Raw genomic sequence first — 25,337 nt, 5'->3', positions numbered from 1 at the left:
CAGATGAATGATGCACCTCCAGCTCCCAGAGCTCCTCAAGGCAATGTCAACCTCAAAACCGGATCAAAGCAAGTTGAAGATGTGACTTTGTGCCCAGTGAGACCGTATCTACAAGGCTGATGCAACAGTCAAGCAACTACAGTATTCGACAACAGTAAAATAAGTTCTTAGCTATTCAGTGTAGCTTTATGTTATTGCTAACAGAAATGCACTTTTTGTGCACATGGCTGCATTGACACTAAAAGCACTTCACTAGTCCAATACTGAAGTACATCAAACATTCCCAGGGCAAAGATAAGAAATATCACATAATTACCACTGCCACTTGGGTCAGGCTTTCTCTCTGGTTTAGTTCCCTTCATGACACAGATACTCTCCATGACGAGCTTAACAGGACCAGGTGGATTCTGCATGGATTTCACAAGAGAAATGTCTGAAGGATTCAGGGTATCAAGAGCTGCAAGTGCTGCCTCCAAAGCTGGCATGGCCTCAGCAAGGTCTCCTTCACATTCATCCTGTTAAGACATTGGGGAGATGCCTGTAACCCTTCACACAATACTATGTCTGCAATCTGATTATCCCTCTCCAACACGGTCTCAGAGAATGTTATCTGCCTGCAAGTACCTAATGAAAATGAGTCTTCACAAGATTGTGTTTCTTAAAGGGACAACTACTTTCATAATTTGTCTGAGCAGTTTAAAGAGGGAAGGTTTGTAGAGAAACTGTAACTTTCTTAAGCTTAACTCATAGCTGATGAAGACAGACAAACTTTCAAGCTCATAATCTCTCTGGTCTGACAAAGAGAATTAAAATACAGGTTAGATACAATTGTTCTTAGTTAAATCTTAGAATGCTGATCAGGTAGAAAATACATACCATGAAGCTTAGATTCTTTATCATGTACCCAGATCTCAGTAATTATCTATCACTGGCATTTCCAACTGGTTACAAAATATATTGAGGAATCCTGCATCTTCCCACAGGACATTCTGTGCTGTAGACATCTGGCTATGGCAATATCTCTTCGGTTATGCCTAAGAGGGCTATGTGCAGTGCTATGCCAAGTTAGCTCAGCTAACTCTAAACAAACCATATCTGGGCCTGGAAACCATCTAAACTCATTACTCAATCTGTTGAGAAGCAGAATATGTTAGTACAGAAATAAAAGCTATTTGGCTTTTGGGGTATGAACTAGTAAGGGAAGCTATGCAGTACTGTGAGATACAATCATACACTAAGCAGCCAAAATTTACCTTGTTTATATTAGGATCGTCTCATTCAACATCTCTTGCAACTTTGTTACTTTAAGAGTTTGGATCATCCCATTAACACATCATCACAACTCAAATTTACTTGGAAAGATGTTAGAACCCACCACTTGTACACTACCTTAATAGCTTTAGCAACAGCTGCTGCTTCATTAGCCTCTTTTTCATCTGCTGACACAAGCTCCTTCTTTGCATCTACTTCAATTGTTTCCTTTTCGATCTGGATCATCATTTTTTCTGTTTCTGCAGAAGTCTGAATCAGTTCAGGCTGAAGGGCAGTCAGTTCTTTCTGCATCTCTGAAACCTGATGAACATAACAGGAAATCAAGAAGAAATCTTTATAAACATCTGCATGCATTTCACATCTTTCTGTCTTAGGAAGAAAGATCAGAAGACACTATGTTAAATACAATCTAAAAAGGGACATTAGATCTTAAATAATTATTAAAATACTCCTCTGGCCTGTTTCTACTAGAGCTATTTTATTTATCTGAATAGAATTCTTAAAGAGGGTTTTTAAATCATCCATGCAGTATGCTTTCTTTTTTATGACCTGCTTAATTTCACCACTGATCAATCATACTTTTTTTTTCTTCACAGCCAGCTTCAGTTTATAGAACCCCAAATAATCCTTTATTACACAGGTGGAATATAAAATCCAAAAGAAATTAAGATTAAAACAGGATTAGTGACAGCAGCAGCTACAAACTGAATGTTCTTCTTTATCAGGCAAGTGTCTGGAAGCCCCCTTACTTTACGTCTTAGAAAGATCAGTCCCTGGATCAGAGGGGTTGAAGAGGGGACTGTTTACATGGAACCTGATCAATTTCCTACTGGGATTCTACTCAGGAATCAATGTTGTTAATGTCTTAAAATATTCTTCATCTTCTTCCCTATTTTATAAAGGGTAATAACTACTAGGATGCCAAGGCATGAATTCTAGATATAAAGTTTTGAGAAATAACAAAATCACTAAGGTTTTTCCCTTTGACATTCAGCTTCATGAGTACCATCAGCTTCATGTAGTTTTGTATTAAGTGATATAATCTGAAGTTTAAATGACTAAGCAGTAGTCTAACTTCACGATGTCTTTCTGTAGAAAATTATCAACAGCATCATGAACACAGTGAAGAGGGAATTTAATTAACTTTACTTTTTTATAAGTTTTAATAATCTTATACAGATCTGATACTAAAATATGCATACGCCATATATTTAATGTTTTCATCTGAGACTTACTTGTGAAGATGCAAAGTCGAGTTTTTGAAGTCCCATAAGATAACGATTCCTCAGCATGTCAACTTCTTGCCTTTTGCTATTCAGCAGAGTCTTAAAGGTAAGAATCAATTCTAGGTATGAAGTTGGTGTTACATAGTTGTGTCTTCGCAGTGTACTGTAATAGCTGACGGAGAGCGCTCTCACACTTTCTTGGAAATATTTGCACATGGATACAACCCTGGAGAAATTTTTTCTTGTTAATACATGAATACAATCTGTTTTTACATTAACTATGAGGAAATTACTCTAAGCCTATGAAATTATATCAGTGTTAGTGAAGGCAGAATTGTTAATTCCCATTATATGAAATATTTTAGACTCCTTTCAAAGAACGTTCTGACTTTCAGAAACATCAGATACATATATCTAGGTATCTTTGTCTTGTACTGAAATAACAGAGTTGGTTTAGCTTGGTCCATTTAATAGGGACAATTTCCTGGTCATTTATGTCTAACAAGGGGGAGGTAAATATTTGCTTCATATGTTTCTTGATAGATAAACTCATACTCTTTTCTAATGTCATCTTCAAGTTCAACGTCCTCTAAAAATTTGTTTGCAACCATTTCCAAAGCATCTGTAGGCCAGGTTTGGAACCAATCAATGGTGCAACAGTTTATCAGTGAAGGGAACATCCGCAATCGATTCCGAAATGCATCACCGATGGGGCTCATTGCTAGATTTAAAAAAAAAAAAAGAAAAAGAAAAAGAAAAAGAATCACACGATTGTTAACTAAGCTTGTTCAGAGTTAGGAAGCAGAAAAAAAAAAAAAAAAAAAAAACATTCCAAGAAATAGCACATTATATACAGACCTAAGACAATATGCAAATTTTTCTTCACCCTTTCAATAAAGAAATTGTACGTAGCAAGAGGAGTAGCTTCGATTTTCCTGTTCTCTGTCCTTGCTGCACTTTGCATTTTCTCTACAATTTCAGCTTTCTCATCAGCTGCAAAGATATTAGGCACATCACCAGTATTTAAAAGCATGTTGATGTCTTCTACAAATGCTTCATCCTTTATTTGATTATCACAGAACAAAAAGGACACGTTCTTGTTACCAACACCAGCTTTCAGCATCACTCGTTTGATATCTTCTTTCCATTCGTTGATTCCATAGGACTTTGTAATTTCAATTTGAAAGAGTTCAAAGCTATTCATGTAGGTGGCTAGCTTGGTAGCACTTTGTCGGCCACTTCCACCAATCCCCACCAACAACAGATGTCCATTATCCTGTTTCAATACCCTGCATATCCTTGAGATATGCTCAATAGCAAACTTGAACATGACTAAGGACATCGGTGCTCTGCTGATATTGTTGTATTCCTCCAGGTAGTATTCCATCACAGTTGTCAGTTGCTTCAAGTCTGTAATTTCATCATACACTTTTACATTACTGTCTGGCTTCAAATAGTCTCCAAAGAAGAGGCTGCGAATATTATCATCAGAGACCTTGCCAGTAGGTGACAGATGACTCAATACCTAAAGAAAAGACAAGAATCAACAGATAGTTCAGACTGTTGTAGAATGTTTTTCTTAAAGCCTTTATCATTGTTTATCACCTAATAATAATACTGTGGGAAGCACTGTTTTCCAGCTATTCTAGTTATTACCTTAGCTTGGAAGAAAACAAAGAAAACAGGAAAGAAAGGGAGAGGCAGAAATGTGGGGGAAAGGTGAGGAAAGGGAAGGGAGGAACCACCTAAATGGGATAATATGCTATAGGCTGACATGCAAGTTTCCACTGTGCATATCTCACAGGCTGATTTTGCTGTCACATACAGGACAAGTTCCCAAAAGCTTTCTCAGAAATGTACCCACTACTCCCAGTGGCTCATTCAAATGTATGTTAAGCAAGAGCACAAATATACAGTGTAAAACAGTTATTCCAGATAGTCCTCTGTACCAATGCAGAATCCTTTTGACGTTATTAATCATGCAGATAATTTTATTAATTTGCATAAGGATATGTATAATACATAATACAAATATAAGACCATCCAAGCTCCATAAATGCAATGATAGAAATCATACAAAATGTGTCCAATACGAATGCAATCTCAACGTTTAAATATTTCTGAAAATATATCAGTCTCATTCTTAGGCCCAGCACATTACTGAAAAATACCTTATCAAGGCTCTGCTTGAAGTTATTTGATGTCGTCTCTTCTACCATATGAAAGAATACCTTCCTGTCCTCCTCATCAACTAAGCGATCATAGAAAACTCGGTATATCTCATGAATCCAAAGTCTAATCAGTTTATCTCCATCCTGAAAATATAAATACAAGAATTCGTATAAACATAGTTTGGGCAGGATTTGTCTGAAAACAGAAGGACAGAAATGTTCATCCACAACCTGGTATATCTTGTACTAAACTTGGTGGGAATCTTTCAATCTCAAGTTATTCGGTGCATGGCTCAGCATTTGCTAACTGGCATCTTCACCTAGTGACCATTTTACCCTCCCTGCCAATACAATCTGGGACTGTAATGCCAATGTATTTTCCTTTCCTGTATCAAATCTCCCCACCTTTTCTACATAAAGCAAAGAATAAAACTTGCTAAGACAAGGGCTCTAACCCTACCCCACTCAAACTCTGTTGCCAGCCAAGATGCACTCTGAATAGACATTTAAATCTGTTTCTGTACCAAAACATTCCCTCAGTAGAAACAAAACCTTTAATATTCCTTTAACATAAAGTTTTACTGAAAATGAAGGGAAAAAAAGTCAAAGAATGAAAATTCTACACATCTGCCAGTATTCAATTGTAGTATGTTACAACAGCCAAATTCTGAGCTAAATTGGCTTGCTCACTGATGAGCTCACTATTTGTAAAACAGATACTGAGTCTCTTCCACATTTGTTTCTTGAGTACGTGTACTTTGCTAGTACAAGTGACTTGATGTACAGGCCTTAAAAGTTGGACCTTGGACCTCTGGGCACAATTATAATACATGTAAAGAACATTAACAAATGTAATAGGCTGTTTCCCCTCAGTCACAGATGGACAGAAAATACAGAGTAAGGTATTCAAGTGCTATCCTGACTTACAACCTTGTACATCAATTTAAATTGTAGTTCATGTATTCTGAGACATTTGCTTACTAATATTACACCAGTAATTTGATTTTCCCATTCCTCTTTCTTATAGCAGCATAACTAAACTACAGCTTACTTGCAAATGAGTGTGTGGACAGAGCAGCACTCCTTTAATAACCCGGGAAAAATCTCGTAGATTAAACACATAATGAGATTTTGAAGGAGTTGGGAGAAAATTTTCAACTGCCATTTTATAAATCACCATTGTTGCTTGGACCATTATCTTACCCAGTCTGAAGAGAGAAAAGAGATACAATATAAGATCTGCAGAGACACTGCAGGAGAAAAGATGAAAAAAGTGTTACAGGAACTATATCACATTACCTTAGAAACACGGACTCAAACCCTTTGCTGAAGTGCCAATCAGCAACTGCAGTAAAAATCTTGGTTAATATGCTGTCATCAAAAGAACGAATAGATACAATATTCAAGTGCCGTGTGAAGCGTCCTGAAATACACAGAAAAAGATGTATAACAATCTAGCAACATCCAAGCACTTTTCCACCTTTCACCTAGTATTTGTCTAGGATTGACTCTCATAAGAGATGGACTCAAAGAACATTTGAATCTGGCTCCAGCTCTGCAATTTTGTTTGTGGTAAATTTCTGCCTGAGCAGTGATGCAAAAGCAGTATCAACTGGTTTATATTTAATGTCAGTACTTCTCTTAAAAGGACTGTTTTTAATATGAAAAACATGATTTTTCATTACAACAGGGACACTATTACCCAAATTTAAATTTCAGCTCACATTAGCCCTGACAATCATGTAAAACTTTACAAAAAGTAAAGGTACAGTAAAACTTTACAAAAGCAACTCACCTTGTTCTCAGCCCTCACCTAAAAAAATTCAGTCTATACACTAGTAAATTTTTTAAAAATTAGCTGTATCAGAATAGTTACTTTACTAATGCCTCCTCAGAGTGCATACAGTTATACCTGTACTAGGGTGTTAATATGAAACATAAATGATTGTAATGATGCAGCCATAGGTACATTAAGGCTTTTACTGACACAACTTTTTCATCAGAAAATATAACCTCCCATACGGTACTATGACATGAATCACAGATTTGCAGGCAACATGCTTGTAAATAAATGCAGACAGCCTATCTTAGCAGCAGTAGATAGGATTTCAGATGAGAACTGATAGTGTAGCCAGAGAGACGTGGCAAAAATATGTGCTCTTTTCACTGTATTTTATAGATATCTTTTCAATTTTCACTATATTTTATAGATTTCCTACCTGTGATATCATTCCTGCCTCCCCCAGGTGGACCCATAGCTGAAAGAAGCAGCACATCTATGATATTAATCTTGGATGTATCTTTCTTGTCATACCAGTGACCATGATCAATCCATTGTCTGAGAAGCTCAATAGGTGGCTGGGCTCCATACACTTCCTTTGCTGGCATGTTTAGGTCATCTATGGAAAACAGAGGTACTGAGGAAAAAAAATCCTGAATGTTTAGGAATCATATCTTTTTTTTTTTTTTTTTTCCAAGCTAACAAGAAAGAAAAATGAAAGAGGTAGAAAAAGGTTTTATCTTGTTATTCTTACTTTGCGTTAAAACAATAATAAAATGGCATTATATTTGCAGACATGGTTAAAAATCAGGGTTTAATGTAGTGTGGCTGGTGATTTGGTTGTATTTTATTTTGTGTCACACTGCAACACGTTTAAAATGAGTTAATTAACTAATCTGAAGACAAGTGTCACTTCAGCAGTTAGAAACCTTTCAGCAGGGGGCAGTGCTAATCCTTCCTTGGATGCCTGAAAAGATAACAAAAAGCACTGAGGCAAACCAAAATTACTAGTCTCAGTGGATTGCTTCCTATGCCTAAAAACAGAATTTGAATAATATAAAAACATGAAAAAAACAGTCTTACCCACAAATATTAAAGCTTTTTTCCCTGGAGGAGGCCCAAATAATCCTTTTCTTCTTCTGTCCAGCTTGGACATAATAATGTCCTGGGTTTGGTTAGCAGAGGTTCTTGCAGAGAAGTTGATGAAGCTTGGGATGTATTTTTCCTTTGGTAGTTTTAGTAGAAAATTGTTTGTTATAGCTGATTTTCCAGTGCCAGTGGGACCCACAAAAAGCAAAGGGACGTTATGTTCAACATATGTTTTAAGAAAGAACACTTGTCTGGCAGTTTCCATTGTTGGAATGATCAGCTCAGACACCTGTTAAATAGGAAAGTAAAATAGCACATGAAAATCAAACATCTAACATTACAACCTACACGAATATTTTTTATGTAACTACAGGAAGCCTGTAGTACAAACTTATGCTGATGAAAATCTAGGTTATAATGAGGTTCTGTTATATAGCATAGATGGCACCACTTCTTCAGTGTTTATACATAAATAGCACAACTGGTATTTACCTGTATTATAGTTCATAAACACTATATAAAGCCTGAAAGGAGAACTGCATGGCTAAACATGGCTCAATTCTGTCCCCCTATTGTACAAAGGGAAAAGCATAGAGCTATGAAAATTTCTTTCTCTTCCCCATCTCTCACCTTCATTAATAGGGCACTGTGCACTAGTTATCAAGAAAAGATTTTAGACAGCAAAATAAAATGTAATCTTACATTTCTCATGTACTTAATAGAAAATAAAATTGCAAGTACAATGTGATGAAAAGCTGAACAAACATTATTTATTTTGAAACGATGCTTGCAGAATAAGTACTTCATATAGATAGATCTCTGCTGTGCTACACTTCCCTTGAGTTCACAAATGCCATCAAAATGCAAGTCCCACTCTGTGAAAATGAATGGTATCCAGGACTCTCAGTACTGCCCACCATATCCCAAGCAAGTAGTATAGGTTTTTGCTTGGTTTCTCTAATTAATACATACTGTATCATGATATTAGTCATACTAGAACTAAGATATAGGGGTGAAAAGGAGCCTACAGACATTAATGAAATGTTGCTGTTGAAACATTAAACAGCCTAATATAATAGAATCAGAGTTAGCAAAGGTAGTTGATTTAAACCTCTAAATCATTTAGCAAAATAATTATTTTCTATAAAGATAGGTATCAATGTAAACCTTAGCGCTTGGAGAGATGACTTGTTCCTCTTTTGTGACATAATCTGTCCACAGGTTCCATTGCCCGCTGCCATGCTTGTAAAAGTAAAAGTCATAAACAGTCCCTGTTAATTAAAAAAACAGAACATATGAAAACCCTCTGATTAATGAATAAAAATAAGTTTCTATAATTTTAGTGTGAGAAGTCCAACACTGTGAGATAAAGAAGGTTTTTTTTTCGTGAGACACCGTTCTCCCTCCTCTGCCATTATCGTCACAAAATTATTTTAGGTCAAATTCAGCTACATTGTTTAAGTACATGAGGCATATGCTACACCTGGTTAAAAGGACACCCAACTGTGCAGCCCATGGCTTGGCAGATGGTGGCTCTGCTGCAGACTTAATATCTGACAGGCACTCTATTCTCCCTTAAACTACTGAGTCTTCTTACTGCTTTATAAAAAGCCAGGCAAGTACAGTTATGAAGAAGCACCTTTTTCTGGGAAGATATTGCTTCTGGTAACCTTCACAGTTTTAGGGCGTGGGTTTTCATCGTCCTGTCCCATTAGCAAGTTGCGGTAAAACAAATCAAATTTCTTCCTGCTGTCTGCATCAATGGTCCCACCAATTGTCCAAACCAATGCAAAAAGGAAAAGCCCCTGCAGCCACAAGGTGATCTGATGACTAGACATGCTTTCCTTCCCCTCTTCCTCAGGTTGCTTTATTTCATCTAAAACACAAATGTTAGTTAAATTCCAGTAACAACCATAAGTCCTAATCCAAAACACATCTTTGCAAAAGTATTCTGAGACAAACTTAGAGCACTGTCTTCAGTGGCAGAAAAACAATGTAGATAGTGAGGCCCTTGTCTGTGTAAAATACTAGTTACAAATAAAAATGAACGAGAAGCATTTACAATTTGTTTTTTTTTTTCTTTCTTTTTTTCCTTCAAATGCTAGCAAACTGCAAACAAAACACATGGAATACACTCAAAAGGTCATGTTCAGTTTTGTAATAACACCAATGTCCCAGTGTGAAAGCTCTGTATGGTAGTCAAAGCACTATTATTAATACACTGATCCATAAGAAAAGATTTGTGTCATATTGTCTCAGGCAGTAAAGGTATTCCTTTGGTATTTCCTTGCATCTGATAATCTGCATCTTGTTATGAGACACAGGAAATAAAGAAAAACTGAAATAAAAAGAATGAGGCTTAGGGTACTTACCAAGCAGACAAGTATAGAGTTTCATCAAGCTGTAAGTCAGATGAATAGAGGATGTTTGTACTATGGCTTTGCAATTATGGTGAATAAACTCTAAACAGGGCTCTACTAGCCACATAAACATGTCATTCACCTGCCAGAAGAAAAGAAAATGGCTTTAAAACAATGCAGAAGTTGCCACATTTCCCATTGTCGCCCAGTTCTCTCTCATTAAAACACAAAGCATCAGTAATTCTCCAAGCTGGTGGAAAGAATATCAGGAAAGAACCTTTGTGAGGCAGTACATAAATGAGCACAAAGTCACACTGTCATTATCTCATGGTGAAAACAAGCCGCTTCTGTGAAGGAAAGTTTTCACCAGAAATCTTGCTACCCAGATAGTAGTCCAGACAGCAGAGGAGTACTTCAGCCTAGGGAGACCACTGCTTTGCGTAAGCAACAACAAAATTATTCCAGTGGGAATAAGCATGTGGGCCTCATCCTCCTTTAAAAAGGATTGGCCTCTACTGAGTACCCAGCACAGCTACTGTGCCATACTGGAGTACTGGAAAGCAATGACTTGTACCTAAAGGAGTGTTACAGCATCAGGGTAGTTAGTGACCAAGGCTGGTGGTATCTACTCCATGAATTCAAGTGGGAAAACAGGAAAGGAATCAGTACCTAGTCTCTTCATAGGAACTAGTACTCAAGGAGATGCACTAAAGGATGCACTAACTTATCTGCTGATTAAGAAATATTTTTTTTGTTTTGATGAACTAAGATGACTTTTTCAATAAAGAGCTTTTACAGTCTTCGTATTTCTTTTGAATTTAGTCCCAATTTCCTGCAAAGCGTATCCTCAATTTCCTCAAAGCGTATCTTGTCAGATCACAGAAACCAAAGCTTTCTTCAGCTCTAATCCAATTGTAAACATGTTTTTTTCTTATTCTTTTACTAGATTTTAATGACCAATAAACAAGAATTTGAATTTTGATTAGATTAATATCTGATTACCACAAAGACCTACTTTCATTTGCATCCATACTGAAGATGTAACACACAACACAAAGACCTCTTATTCATACAAGCAACCAGCACATGAAGGACAATTTAGCTTGCATTCCTGAGGTGACTAAGCCTTTGAAGATTTAGCTATAATAATAACATTATTATAATTAATAAGTATTTCTCAAGCTAAACTCTCAATGTCTCAGAGAGAAGGATGAGTTCAAAACATTTTAAATCTTTCAGTTTCTCCCACACTGTATTTCTATTACTCATGGCATCTCCAGCTCTCATGCACTTTCCTTACAACAATGGTTGACAGCCATCACTGCAAAATAAATTACAACAGCCTCTAGTAGATCTGGGACCCTCTAAATCATGAAAGAATCATAAGTTTGGTTCTGCATGCCAGCTTTCAAGTTGATAAACTGAACAACACCTTAATCTGCTAAATGGAACCTATACCAAAAAAAATAAATCTCTCACCAGTTCTCGGTGTTCTTCCTGTAGATTTGGAGGCAGTGTATTCATGTAGGAATCCTTCAGTGGCTTCCAACCTAACTGCTGTGGGTCCATATAGATCATACCACACCTGGGAAGAACAAACAACCATGGTATAGGAATAGGTGTGCAAAGTGGGACACTTCAGGTTTGAGTGCTTTCACATTACCTGCTAACAGTAGCTGGAGAAGCCTCCTCTAAGTCCGCTGGCTCAAAGATTAAACTCATTTTTGAATTCATCTGAATTATTTCACCACTCATTAAGCATAGCTAGGAGGAAAGCATCACTTAAACGTGAGTAGTCATGTCATTGCTGATCATTCAGTCAAAGCAAGGCCTGTCATACAATCGCAGAACATTCTACTTAGTGTCACTTCTCATTCACTCATTCATGCTCTTGTAACACAGGACACCATCTGACCTCATCTCAACTTTTCCACGTGTTACTGCAATGGCTTGCAGAAACAGGGAGAACAATTCTATATATTTAAATAACTCTGTAAGGAAAAGCAATTATGACCTGCAGCTTTTCTTTAGTTAATATATTTACTAAGTAATTTATGCAAGTTCATTTTTCAGTTCCAGAACTGAGTTTACTTATTTTGGTTTTCTAATATGGCCAATAAACAAACCTCAAAAAACAACCTCATTTCAATAAAACAAGCGCAAGACAAGGTTTCTAGGGAGAAGTAACAGCTTAATATCTTCTACTAAAGCAAAACATATAATTGAGGGGAAAAGCAATGCTTTTAAGCACATAAGCTTTTCCCAAGGCTTGTGGCTTATTGCCTTTATGTCCTCTGACCACCACGGTAATAATACCGCTACTACTACAATAAAGTATACACGTTCGAGTATAAGGTAAGTGGCAAAAATCAGGCTACCTTTTTATTATCATCCAGCACAGTGTTCATGTTCTCTATCCAAACTGCATCCACTGGGCCATCAAATATAATCCACTTCCGATCATCTGTAGTAGAAGATGCTTGTGCCCTGAAGGCATTTGCAAGAACCCCATCTGTCCACTCATGGCTTACAGGATCAAAACTGCCATACAGCTGTCCCATAGTAATTGCTTTGGGATTGATAACTTTGTATCGAACAGCAAATTCATCCATTAATTTTGCTGTATAAAGAGACAAACAGATGAGAAAATCTGATAGGCTATTTTAATTCAGCAACTAAGAACGTTCCTGAAAGGATCTTACTTTAGCAGCACAAGGATAAAAAGAAAGACATTTGGAAGTAAGAATTTCCTTTCCTTGTACAACAAAAGTGCAAAGTGCAATATGCAAACACACATGAAAAAAAGAAAGAACAGAGCAGAAGAGATTTTATACATTTATGGGAGGTATTTACAATCTCCCCATCATAGCCTGGTTTTGCAAGAGTATTACGTACAAACACAAAGCTTAACAAAACTCATGAAAATGTAAACACATTGGTATGTTTTAATATTCCAGTAAATATAGACAAAAGTTCCAGAAAAAATGTACCATACAGAACTAGATGAGAAAGGAGAATACAGGAGGACTAACAACTTCAACATGTCTCTACAAAGAAAACAAAACAAAACAAAAAAAATACACATCATTAAATGAAGTTGATTCTAATTTTGTGGCTGAACAATGTTACCTGCACATAAATCACCAAGGGCTCCAGCTAGCACTTTGTATGCACAGGTCTTTCCACCCAAAGGATCTCCAACAATCATGAAACCATGGCGCACCAGCATCATTTCGTATATCTGTACCAGTGACAAGAGACTGAACTTTAACATAGCTCAGAAATAAGCATAATGTCTACGAAACCATAGGCATCTCTCCTGCACTCAGACACAACTGGACAAAATAACAGCCCAACATCTGCTCTTTATTAAGGCTGACTGAAGCATTAAAACAAATCAGAGTGCAGGCATATTACTACGGCAATTCACGCTGATACAATTTAAGACGTCCTTGCCCCTACTTTTCTCTTTCTTAAAGGTCATCCCTCAGCTGTAACAGCTTCATTGTATGAACTGTGACTACACTCACTAGCCTCTGCTGATCACAGTGCAATGTATAGACCTAAACTGAAATGAGTGGTTATCAATGAGTCTAATACAAAGGGACTGAAACTACAGTTCTGAGGATCTTTCATATAACTGGTTCCACCAAGGCTGCCTTTGGTGGTTAAGTAAGGGTGGTTACTTCTTCAGTCACCCCACTAGAACTTGATTAACTCAAGTCAAAGCTTTCAAACGGAACATCTTCAAAGAGAACCCTAAAAGGAACACCTAAGAAAATATTCTTTATCTCAAGTTGGTATTAAAACTGATATTTTATGGTTTAGCTTAAATCCTTTACTAGTTAATACTACCACTACTTAATTGAAAGATAAAGCATGCTTTGCAAAGCAGCATAAGCCCATTACCATCTGAACTGCTGTTGCAGGGAACACTAGGCCATGTATTTCTGCTCTTCTTTAAAAGGTCATAAATACTAGTACATGGGAGACAATGGGAAGACAGAGCTGGAGGTGAAGCATAAAACAAGGATGAAAAATGCTACCCCTTTTAAGACTTCTCTAGGAGGACTGTAAGAAAAATTGGGAACAGAGCCTGACTTCCAGTCCAGAGGTCAATTTGCTAGGCTGTGCTGTCTCAGTTACTAACAGATTCAACTTACTTTTCTATCCTGAATTGTAAGACCTAAGATGTGGTTTCACTGGTTAGCTCCTTCACAAACTGGCTGAATTCAAAACTCACTATGAGCAAAGCAGGCTTTTTCTTCATGATATTTTTTGTCAGTAAAAATATGCTGTTTGTAATATCTTAACTGATCGTGGAGACAATTAGCTATTCATTCATTCATGACATAGCCAGAGAGTGAATGAAGAATATTTCTTAATCATCAGCTCTCACACTCTTTTCCCCCAAGAGGTATGAGAAAATAAACCTGAATAATTTTTCCAATAAACCACGGAACAGGTTGAAGATCCATTTTTCTAATATTTTCAGTTAATGCCTTGACAAACATGTCATAGTCAGGTGTAGGAAGAACCACTCCAGGAAACAGGTCAGATATGATACCCTGTTAAGGAAAGACAGATTAGAACATTATTTAAATACAGATTTAAAAAAGGGAAAATTCCTGACGTGTAATAATCTACAAGTAAAACAATACTCATACAGGAACTTAAGGTGAAATGTCTTCTGCTGGACAAAACTAACTTCTCATTGCAAAACGTTGCTGTGAAAGTTTTCTGCATCCATGAGAAATAAGTGAATGCCTGCAATCTTCATACACATATTGATATTGTAGAAGAAAGCTTAACTTTCTGCAAATTTGCACTAAAAAATGTATTGCAGGAAACTAAGAGGCTGAAAGAATTTCAGAGATTAAATAAAAGTGTATGTGTTCTGAAATTTCAGAGTGATGACTATTTGTGCTTGCACCTTAGCTTTTGGGTCTTTAATTTAATATTGGTTGATCTGTAGCTTAACATAGTCATGAAACGTAGTCATGAAAGCAGCATATGAGCAAAACTTCATTGCTTTCATTCTGGCTTTGAATTTCTAATTGACTAATTCACTTGTCTACACCTGTTTTGCAGTACAAAGCTAGAATGTAAACTGCAAAAAAATGGTTTCTACTACTGAAACAACACAGTGACTTTTAGCAAGATATCTTATAAAACATTTCATGGAATAACTTAAGAGCTACAACAGAACCTAAGAGTGCATCCAGATCAGTGGAATAAATTAACTGTACACTAATATGGCTGTATCATGATCAAACTGTTCTAAATTAAGATGATAACCTGTTTCTTCTAAACAAAACATTCTGTCTTCAGGTTCTTCTGATGGACCTCATCATCACAAAATTTAAACACACCCACCTGATAACTTACCTGAAACAATGGCACATCCTGTGCCAAGAATTTGGCAAGGTTAACATCCATCAAAGCCCGAAGTAACAATACACTTTCATTTTCAGTTGGATACTTCAGTTTTAAGTTTCCTGCTGCTGTCAGGACTGATTTAACAGCACGCATTCCATAATCGTAGTGATGCTGAGATGACAGCTGCTCAGAGCACAAACGGTAAGTGGCAACAATTTTCTGGGCAAGACTGTGGGTATTAAATGCCACATGTAGAATGAAAATATATCACACGGCAAAGAAAATAAGTACCTATATTCACAAAGTCACTGCAGTGATTATCAGACCCACCAACTAGTAAAAGTGGTAAAATGGCCTAAAACATCAAGGAAGCAAAACTGTAGATTGTGACATGCCAGAGAATGTGTGTGCCAGTTAGGAATTCTGTTTGATACTACGATACATTTTCCAAATGGTTCTGTGTAGAGGTATGTATCTGTCAAAAGTATGTGGTAAATGAGGAGTGATTATGAAGTAGGAAATTAAAAAGCACTTTCTGAAGAAACAGAACATGGACAGCCTTCCAGAATTCTATGCCTCAAAGATGCATATATACATATGTGCCTTATATAGGAATGAGACAACTCAATCAAAGTGGAATATTCAGCATGCCTTACCTTCGAGAGTCCAAAAATCCCATTGAATAAAGTGAAATTTCTCCAATCAAAGCATAATCTGGAACCATCATGGCAACTGTTCGAAACAATGCCTGTAAGAAAAAAAAAAAAGATAAGTTTATACTATATAATACGGTAATAACTTGTGCTTATTTTGTAAGAATAGTATTTCTGTAAATTTATCAACTTTTATACTTTGTGTTCTTTTTTCATTACTTTAGGAATTATCTAACTTAAATGAGATTGCATTAGATTTGTTACTAGAACTGTGATCTTATCAAGAGGTCTGTGCTAAGCATTGAAAGAACAAATATTTAGAGAGAGTCATAATCTTAAGGAACTATTCATAGACAAAAATTAGTTATTATTCATCTCTCTTTCATAATAGACAGACTAGCATGTGGCATGGTTAATGTTTTGTACAAGGTCATGCAAAAAATGCATGCCAAAGCTGGGAAAAGAACTAGGACCATATCAGTCTCTCTGCAGTGTCTAAGGAACTTGCAGAGTTATAATTACATTGGGGTTTGGAACTCTAAGGATTGTAAACTAGGAGAATTTCCACATAAAGAGAGCACAGTTAAAGCTGTGAACAGGTATCAGCGTTATCAGGCTGAGACCTTTTGTCTGTGCACTTTGTACAATCCTGAACTTATAAAACCTTAGTGAATAGCAGAGCAGAATAAGTTATATCATTGTAATACTTTATTAATGTCTTTCTTTTCTTGTTAAAGCAGGTAAGAAGAAGCAAATTCTGTTTCATTTCCAGAATAAATGAAAATTCCAGATTTACCTTCAGATTATCAGGCAGCTCTGCCCGTCCAGCGTACCCAGGATTCATTGTGATAAACACAGCACAGGTAGGATTAAGAGAGATCTCTGTGCCTTCAAAGATGAATGTTTTGAGTTTACGAATAATGGCTTGCTGTATACTAAGTATTTGTTGAGCAACTACAGATAATACTTCAACCTAATAAGGCAGAACAGATAGGAAAACATCAGACAATGGAAAATGCTTTTGTTTATATATTTTGTGATCTTGAGTTCTCTTCCAACCTAGGTAATTCTGTGATTCCGTGATTTGGTGGCTATATGTTGCATTCCTCCAGGTGAAAATCACTCTATGTAATACCTAGTCTGACAACTGAGCCTAAATATTAGCTGCCTATTGAAGCTATCCTCTCAAAGTTAGTACCCCCCATTCCCTATCCAACCAACGCACAGATATTAACAGCGGCTTCTGGAAGCCTCCACGTGATCTGCCTGAATGTAGACACTAAATTTAGGTGGACAGGAACTCCCTCTAGAGGCCTCCAAAAGCACTTGCCTTTTGTCTCTGACAACATAAAGAGTTTGGGGTTTCAGTGAGACTGATTTACTCAATATTCCAAATTGAGGGGAAACGTAAGGAATGAATAAAGCAGCCTAGGGCTAACTCGCAGTACTTTAATATATTAAAATTGCAGAATACTGGAAAATGAGAATGCTAACACTTGAGTCATGAGAATTCAAATTACAGTAGACAAATGGAGAAATGAAGATGTTAAAGATACTAAAACATACAAAACTGATCTTCATGGAATTTCCAGACTTACTAATATTGATCTAAATCTAACTCCACCAAAATATCAATAAAACTTGTCTAAAGTCATCATTGACAAAATAAAAAAAAATACACACCCACCCACATATACATATATATGTGTGTGTATATACACATGTATCAGAGCAATACCAAGGAGGGGATTAGATGCACCTGGTTACACAGTTAGTTAAACTGGTCACTTGGTGACACTCAACTAGCCATCATAGGAATTCCTCCACTGAGATTTGTCTGTGTTGTGTTGGACATATATAAATGCAGCCTCAAGGAAAAGAGGTGGACAGTTCTTTCCCCACAAAAATCTGTGTTACTCTGGAGTCAAATTAACTATGATTGTCACAAACAAAAGTGGAAATCACATGTGAGCATGTGAGTAGTTTTTTTGTTGGTGGTAGTGTGTTTTTTGTTGTTGTTGTTGTTGTTTTTTGTTTGTTTGTTTTTTTCACCTAGAAAACCCAGAACACAAGACTTCTGCAACACAGCACAGGCAGGGCATATGCTCCAACAACAGTCGCTTAAGTACCTACTTCAGTGGCGTTGATCAGAAAAACAAAGAGGCTACACAAAATAAAAGTAGATAATCGGCAATAATGCTGTGATATCTAAATCTAGAACTTCTTGTGTCTTAGATTAAAGCTTTCTCATTTTACTTGTCTAAGTTGAGAAGTTACCTCAATTCTATTGAATTCATCAAAGCAGGACCATGCACCAGACTGTGCCAACCCTTTAAAGAACTTTCCCATTGCCTTGTAATCAAGACCATCGGAGCAATTGAAGACCACACACTACAACAAAAACACACAGAGAACATCTCTCAGTATGAATGCAAAGTCCACTATAAAATTATTAGCGTCTAAAATGGGAAGGGATTATTATTGCCAATTTTGGATGACTACACTAGGACAACATATAGAAACATTTCTAAACATGTGCTTCTTACCAACTATTTCTGTGAATAAAGTACAGGTAGAGAATGAACAATACTTGATTAAGAATGACATTGCAAGATCTATCTACATATCCAGAAAAAAAAAACAAACCAAACCAAAAGATTATATTTTGGTACCTGTTTAGCTAGTGCTTTTGCTAGATCTTTAGTTGTTTCTGTTTTGCCAGTCCCAGCAGGTCCTTCTGGAGCACCACCAAGATTTAATTTCAAGGCACCCATTAATGTCCTATGTAAACAAGAATACAGTCAATAGAAATAGTAGTTTCTAATGGCAGATCGCTTCTGAAGGAATGAACCAATTTTCTTCCTATACAGGTTCCCCTGGCAATGATTTACTTGTTCCCTACCAACTTTACAGCTTGTGCCAACAACCTTTTATTGTCTCATAAATGACTCTCAGAAGCAGAAGCTTTCATCCAATTGCTCTAAAAGGAATGTCAAGGCTTTTTATTACATGCATCCACTCTGCATACCCTCAGTTGCACAAACAAATGCACAGTGCCACAGGGAAAGTGTCAGAGTTTGCAAAAACACACCTTTTCATCAAAGAGCACTCCCCATGACAAGAACCTGAGGCTGGCTTTATAAATGCAGACAGTTTTTAGAAAAGGCTGAGAAAGCATTGACTAGTGCTATTGTACAGTTCTTTATATTTTCAGTGCCATGATCTGCCAGCTTTTTTTAGAGACACATTATTGGATACAATAGAAATTATTGCTCTACTGGTGTAGAAATCTAAACATTGTAAATATTTTACCATATCTGGACAAAGAAGATATGTAAAATCTGCCTCCAAAACCTATGGGAAAATCTTATGTGCTAAAGTTCCTACTATTATTAATTGTAACATATGAAACTAAATATAGACCAATCTAAAAAAAACATGCTATTCTTAAACATGGCTTTACCTATAACATCGATCTGTTAGTGGTGTTATAACCAGACGTAAAGAATTGCCCAGATACTCATATCCATATTTGGCTTCTGTTGTAATCATTCTCACTATTACATTGTTCTCTTCCCAGTAGTATCTCAGCTGAGAAATCCATTGGAAGTCATTCAGATCTGTGATTTTGTCTTCAACCAATTTTTCAACCACATCACGAGCTGCACATAAAGATTTTTTTTAAAAAACTAAACATTTCTACCATGTTAGTTTACTTAAAACAATGAATAAATAAGCTAACATTTACTTATAATTATGTAAATAAACATTCAGAGTAGTAGGTTGAATTTCATGTTAGAAAGAAATCTCCATCCATTTTGTACAGGGAGTCAGGTTAGTTTGATTTAGGTTCCAGTGCTCAATGGGCTGAGCAACATCCATCAGCCCACTATGCAGTAACAGTGTAAAGGTTGCTTACAGTCAGTAGCTGAAACAACCCACATGGGATACTTGTTTCCCACTACTGCAGGAGAAAAACAAGGCTTCATTTAAATCCTTAGTAGGATACAAAATCCAATCTCATGATCAAATTCCACTCTGATATATAGACCAGAAAAAAAAGACAGGAAATAAAAGAACGTTGTTTAGGACAGAATTTGGCTCTATAAATACAGTTACACCAGTTGCATGGTTGAATGATGAATGATGTTTAAAGTTAAAAGCTTACTTTTTCTTCTTCCTTCCTTTACATACAGAAACAATCCAGGAAGCAAGTTTAATGTTATTAAATATTAAATCAAGCTGAAGAGAAACAATGACTGCAAGCACTCAAAAAAAAGTTCAAAAAAATCACAGCTTCATGTGGCAAAATAAAAAGTGAAATAATTTTTATTTTAATGCCCTTATATGATCTAAGCAGCATAAAAATATTTTACAGGGATAGAATAAATTTTTTAAGGCAGAATTTGACACTTCTGCCTTTTTAATTATTGCAGAAATAATATTTGTTGTGTTTTTCTGATCATTAAATACACATCTAAATCCTCTAGTCTCAATTCTCTAAGGAGCCTCCCATCAGCAGTTAAGTCTGGTGGGTGTCCATTCCACCAAGGATCAAAGGTGCAGTTTCCTTTCCCAGCATAGAGGTAGAACAGCAGCTATGTTATATGTACCAACTTCACTTTTGTGAAGAGCTTCTACATGCATAGAATACCACCATTTCACTCCTTTAAAACAGTAGAAATGTTAGCAAAGCTTGAGAATTCCACTTGCTGTTCCCCAGTGAGAGTGTAAATAGTCTCCCTCCCTCATCAATCCTACTGCTGGAAGAAAAAGGGAGGCCAATCAGAAAAGAATTGAGACTGTGCAGCCCACAAAGGTTACTTAAAGTCCTTATGCCTAAATAAATAGCTTAGCTAGCTCATGCATGAATCTAGTCAGTATATCTAGTTTTCAACTTCCGTGAATTAACCAAAGAAAATTAATGTTAACTCTCTAGCTCATTTTATGCCATGGTCCTTTTGGTGAAGAAAGTATTATAGCTGCTTCTCTCTAATAGTTCACCAAGCTAAATATATAAGCATGGCCCTAGAGTACCAGCAACTGCACATTTACCATGGACATCAATGACAGTAAGAGCTCCAAGAGTTAGCCGGGCTCCACTGGACAGCTTTCCTCTCACTAACTCAACAATATCTGCAATTTGTAGATTGCTCTTCTCCAAGAAATCCTGTCACAGAAACAGAACACAGGCATTAGTATAATGTTGTAGCTAGCATTTCCTGAACTCCCATGGGTGCAATCATTGGAGGCAGCCCCTCTAACAGAACATAGTAATCGAACTCCTGGCACTACACCAACATTTTAAATTCTCTTTCATATACTGGCATTTTATTTTACTATAAACACTTTAGAGAGCTTTATGGCCTGAAAATAATGTAAACAGAAGTCTTTTATTTCTTCCTAATAGAAATACCAAAATTCTATCATAGGAAATGTATAGACTCCGTTGAGTGAATCTGGATTCACTTCTGGAAATTTGTAGTAAATTGTAAATTAATAAAATCAATATAAATCGAAGATTCTCCACACTTTACTATAAATATTTTACATCACTGTCTCAATTTTCTTTAATGACCTAGACAACAGGACAGAGTACATCCTCAGAAAGTCTCCAGATGATACAAAATCTGGCAAGACTGGTTGATAGACCCTACAGGTGTGTTGCCATTCAGAGGAACCTCACCAGACTGAAGAAATGGTCAGACAGGAATTTTGTGATTGAGTAAGCAGAATAAGATCTTCAACTAGTATTAAACAACACAGGCAAGTTAAATCTAAGATATTCAGTAAGGATATGGAAACAAAAAGCTAACATTAAAATGCAGTATTTGGTATAAAGTTTTAATAAACTTTATTATTCACATTTAAAAGGCAGCCCAAACTATCTGCTGACAGATTTCATCCCAAAATAAATCCTTATACACCCACCTATATTAGGATCAGACAAAACTCCACTGAATTCAACAGAAATTGTTTTCATTACTGGAGTGTGCATTTCATCAGCCTCAACAAAGTGCTATGTAAAAGTTTTTTGATGACAAAGGCACCACAAACATACAAGGAAAGGCTCTTGTGCAAAATAACAAATTTGTCTTAATTAATAGAATGGTAGAAGAAAATCTTACTTGTAAAGTTCCTTTTGTTATAGCTTCAGACACTTCTTCTGTCCAGTAAATGGATGAAACACAAATAACCACCTGTCCAGGCCACTGAAGTACCCACGTTTTTCGAGGAACCTTAAACATAAAGATCCATTCCAAACAAAGTCATGTAAACACATCTGATTATGGCACTAATAACAATTATTTTCCCCAAATTTATTCTGTCTCATGCAAAAAATAAATGAGAACTAGCTCTGTTACTTTTTCTCCAATAAAATCAGAAATAAAACTTCAAATAAGAAGAGATGGATTCCACTTAGCTTCAAACACGTTTCCCTGGTTAAGAAGAATGTGAACAATCTGTTCATGTACAGTTGCTTGTGAAATCTTATTTTACACTATAATCCAGGAATAATTACCTCGATGTATCCTTTTATACCATCTTGAAGAACTTGTCTTACACTGGCCAGCATCATTTCCTCGACTTGCAAAAGCCATTTTTCTACCATGCCCTTCAAACAGGAAAAACAGTTAAGAGTCAGTAAACATTTCCTGATTACATTAATTTTAAAGGGCAAATTCTTTGAAATATGTTAGGTTTAAATATACTTTCTTCTGATCTCTGTGAGAGATAAATATGTGGAAAATATCCAAATTTGACAGGCACATCTTAAAAGTAGTAAGTGTGTAAAGATGTAGAAAAGTGCCCAGAGGAATTTACCAAAAACTTGGTACATCTTACTCCTTTTTGTTCTAGAACACGGGTGCGAACTCTCACTTCTGAAACACCTTTCATGATCTCATCCTAGATGTCTTAGATCTCATTCCCCCACAAAAATACAATTTAGGCAAAACATTAATTTAATAACATAGTAAAAAAAAAATTACTTTTGCATTCATCGGATAGATTTTGTCTATGAAAGGAACAATTTCTTTCTCTGAACTGATCATTCCTAGGATCTCCAGATCTTCCGTGAACTCCAGTTTAGCAATTCCTTCGAAACACTTCTTTAAATGAGGCTGCACTCTAAGGGGATCCTTTGTTTCTGAGAGTATTTCAAGCAGTTCATCATTAGACAGAAAAAAGAATCTGTTAGGAAAACACAATCAATGAATATAAACTTTTGAAACAAGAAAATTGTCATTATAATTCTACTGTTAGCAAGAAAAATCTAATTGTTTTTATTGTTGCTTAGGACAGTAAAATAACAGAGGGAAAATTATCATATCAGCTCCCTTTTCTAAGCTATTAATTGTTAACATTATAAAATTCATGGCACAGTTTTGTCAAAATTTAAGTATGACCATCCTTTCACGCAGAGAAGAAAAAAGTTGTGTTTCAAACACACAGGAAATACGAGGTATGTCTGTGCAGCCAATAAAAAATTCTGTGTAAAAATTCTGTGTAAAAAATTCTGAACACAGAATCATGTTCCTCATGATCATATATAACTCCAATGTACTATGAATCTCTGCACAGCTAACGAGAGTAGGGCTGAAACATAATTTCAAATCAATTATGGGAAAGTAGCAAATTCCCTCAAAATGCCCTGTAAGTGATTACATGTTTCTAATCTTAAATTAAAGCTGTGCTAGACAGATTTTTCCTTCCCCACTACCACCTGTCCCTGGCACTGCAAACTTAGCTGAAGCTGAGAAAACTAATGGAAATCTGGAAAAAACGACAGGTTTTCTTTTTCTTTTTTTCTTTTCTTTTTTTTTTTTTTTTTCATGTTGCATGATACTGCATCCCACACATGGTTATGAAATGAGACTTACCAGCTCAGTATAAATTGAAAGAGCTTTGGGATTTTTATCTCTAATTTAGGCCTTCTTAATTAGTTTACCTTGGGAAAAACAATCTTTTCTTTTCCAAGTAAGTATTTAGCCCCTTCTGAATGTCTTCTAAGAGAATATTTGCTTCCTGAAATCTGTCTAACATCATGGGCTGTTCAGTTGCCACAAGCACCCTTGTGTCTTTCACCTTTATAAAAACACAGCAGAATTGATAAAAGTCACATTATGTTCATACATAAAAATTGTTATCATCAATCACTTATGTTTTAGGAGGATAAAAACTAGACAGAATTCTCTGTTGTGTGCCTTTATGTTATTAAATATGTATGTATTCTTTGATAGCTTTGGTTTTTAAACACTTTTACCAATTTCAACTTTATAGACAATACAGCAACAATATTCACATGAATTAAATTTTTTGGCATTTCCTTCTGTATCTTGGGCTCGCTACATTTTTTTTTTCATTCACATATAAGTTTTGTCAGAGTCACAGCATACGGTAATTATTTGGCCTGAGCTGTTAGACAGGTATCAGATTCTATTTTGTTATACTGATTATTTCAACATCTTTGTCACACAGTCATGTACTGCCAATGTTTTTCACAAAGATCTCAGCTCATACTGCCACTAAGTAACTTGTCTCTTATCCAATATCTTAGTTGTATAGAACTGAACAGAATAACCAATGTCATTTACCCATAACTGGTAGGTCAGGTTGATGGTTGGACTTGATGACCTTGAACGTCTTTTCTAATCAAAATGATTCTATAACCTTATCCTGACACACTATCAGATCACTACATATTCACCAAAGTTTCTAACAACCATAGAATAGAATAGAACAGAACAGAACAGAAAAGTTGAATAGACAAAGATCATTGAGTCAATCTGCCTAACCACTTTGGGGCTAACCAACAGTTAAAGCATATTGTTAAGGGTATTATCCAAATGTCTCTTTTACACTGACAGACATGGGACATCAACCCCAAAGGTGGAAAGAAAGGGGGAAAGGAGGGGGGAGAAGGAGGAGAAAGGTAGAAAAGAAAATAAGCCATTTAGTTGCTCTAATAGTCTCTGAGCCTTTAAAAGACGAATCTAAAATCCGACTATACAGTGCAGACTTCCTACCAGTGAATTCTGAAGCAGATCTTGAAAGCACAAATCATTCATCTTTCCACCTAATTATGACCATTTAACTGAAGAATGCCAGAAAAAAAATGTATGAAAGTATATTTTTCTGCCTTTTTTCCTTCTTTTTTTTTTTTCTTTTTTTTTTTTGGTCTACAGAAGCCAGAAAAAAATAGAATTAAAATGTTACTTGAGCTCTAATTTATCCTGCAATGTCCATCCTCTATGGAAATCTCAAAGTAGTAATGATATGATCTGCCACTTTTATCGCAAGACTAGATTTTGGTAGGCTTTAGTAAAGGTTTTCCCACTCCACATTAGACCTTCTTGCGACTTAAATACAAATATCCAACTAAAAAAAAGAAAGCTTGTACATCT

General features: G+C 36.1%; 1 protein-coding gene across 9 annotated transcripts in view; it reads right to left on the bottom strand.

Moving 5' to 3' along the window:
- DNAH3 (dynein axonemal heavy chain 3) overlaps positions 1-25,337 on the bottom strand; it is a 66,437-nt gene that overhangs the window by 16,072 nt on the left and 25,028 nt on the right. For all 9 annotated transcript variants that reach the window (XR_014698171.1, XM_084536632.1, XM_084536638.1 and 6 more), the window contains 29 exons: positions 23,882-24,018; positions 22,923-23,124; positions 22,454-22,546; positions 22,059-22,169; positions 20,986-21,100; positions 19,394-19,592; positions 18,603-18,711; positions 18,208-18,321; positions 16,727-16,903; positions 15,934-16,025; positions 15,287-15,506; positions 14,332-14,466; positions 13,028-13,139; positions 12,277-12,518; positions 11,562-11,662; positions 11,378-11,483; positions 9,911-10,040; positions 9,178-9,414; positions 8,706-8,809; positions 7,533-7,827; positions 6,889-7,068; positions 5,969-6,092; positions 5,721-5,877; positions 4,670-4,813; positions 3,357-4,023; positions 3,054-3,219; positions 2,508-2,724; positions 1,390-1,572; positions 317-515 (listed from right to left, as the gene is read on the bottom strand). Coding sequence is in view for 8 of the 9 variants with exons in the window: in XM_084536632.1 (XP_084392758.1) it covers positions 317-515; positions 1,390-1,572; positions 2,508-2,724; positions 3,054-3,219; positions 3,357-4,023; positions 4,670-4,813; positions 5,721-5,877; positions 5,969-6,092; positions 6,889-7,068; positions 7,533-7,827; positions 8,706-8,809; positions 9,178-9,414; positions 9,911-10,040; positions 11,378-11,483; positions 11,562-11,662; positions 12,277-12,518; positions 13,028-13,139; positions 14,332-14,466; positions 15,287-15,506; positions 15,934-16,025; positions 16,727-16,903; positions 18,208-18,321; positions 18,603-18,711; positions 19,394-19,592; positions 20,986-21,100; positions 22,059-22,169; positions 22,454-22,546; positions 22,923-23,124; positions 23,882-24,018 (5,068 nt within the window). In the remaining variant the exon portion in view is untranslated. The remainder of the gene's footprint in view (positions 1-316; positions 516-1,389; positions 1,573-2,507; positions 2,725-3,053; positions 3,220-3,356; positions 4,024-4,669; positions 4,814-5,720; positions 5,878-5,968; positions 6,093-6,888; positions 7,069-7,532; positions 7,828-8,705; positions 8,810-9,177; positions 9,415-9,910; positions 10,041-11,377; positions 11,484-11,561; positions 11,663-12,276; positions 12,519-13,027; positions 13,140-14,331; positions 14,467-15,286; positions 15,507-15,933; positions 16,026-16,726; positions 16,904-18,207; positions 18,322-18,602; positions 18,712-19,393; positions 19,593-20,985; positions 21,101-22,058; positions 22,170-22,453; positions 22,547-22,922; positions 23,125-23,881; positions 24,019-25,337) is intronic.

Source organism: Aythya ferina (genome assembly GCF_964211825.1).
Source record: "Aythya ferina genome assembly, chromosome: 15".
NCBI lineage: Eukaryota > Metazoa > Chordata > Aves > Anseriformes > Anatidae > Aythya > Aythya ferina.
The sequence above is the reverse complement of the archived record's forward strand: the minus strand, read 5'-3'. Positions and strand labels throughout refer to the sequence as shown.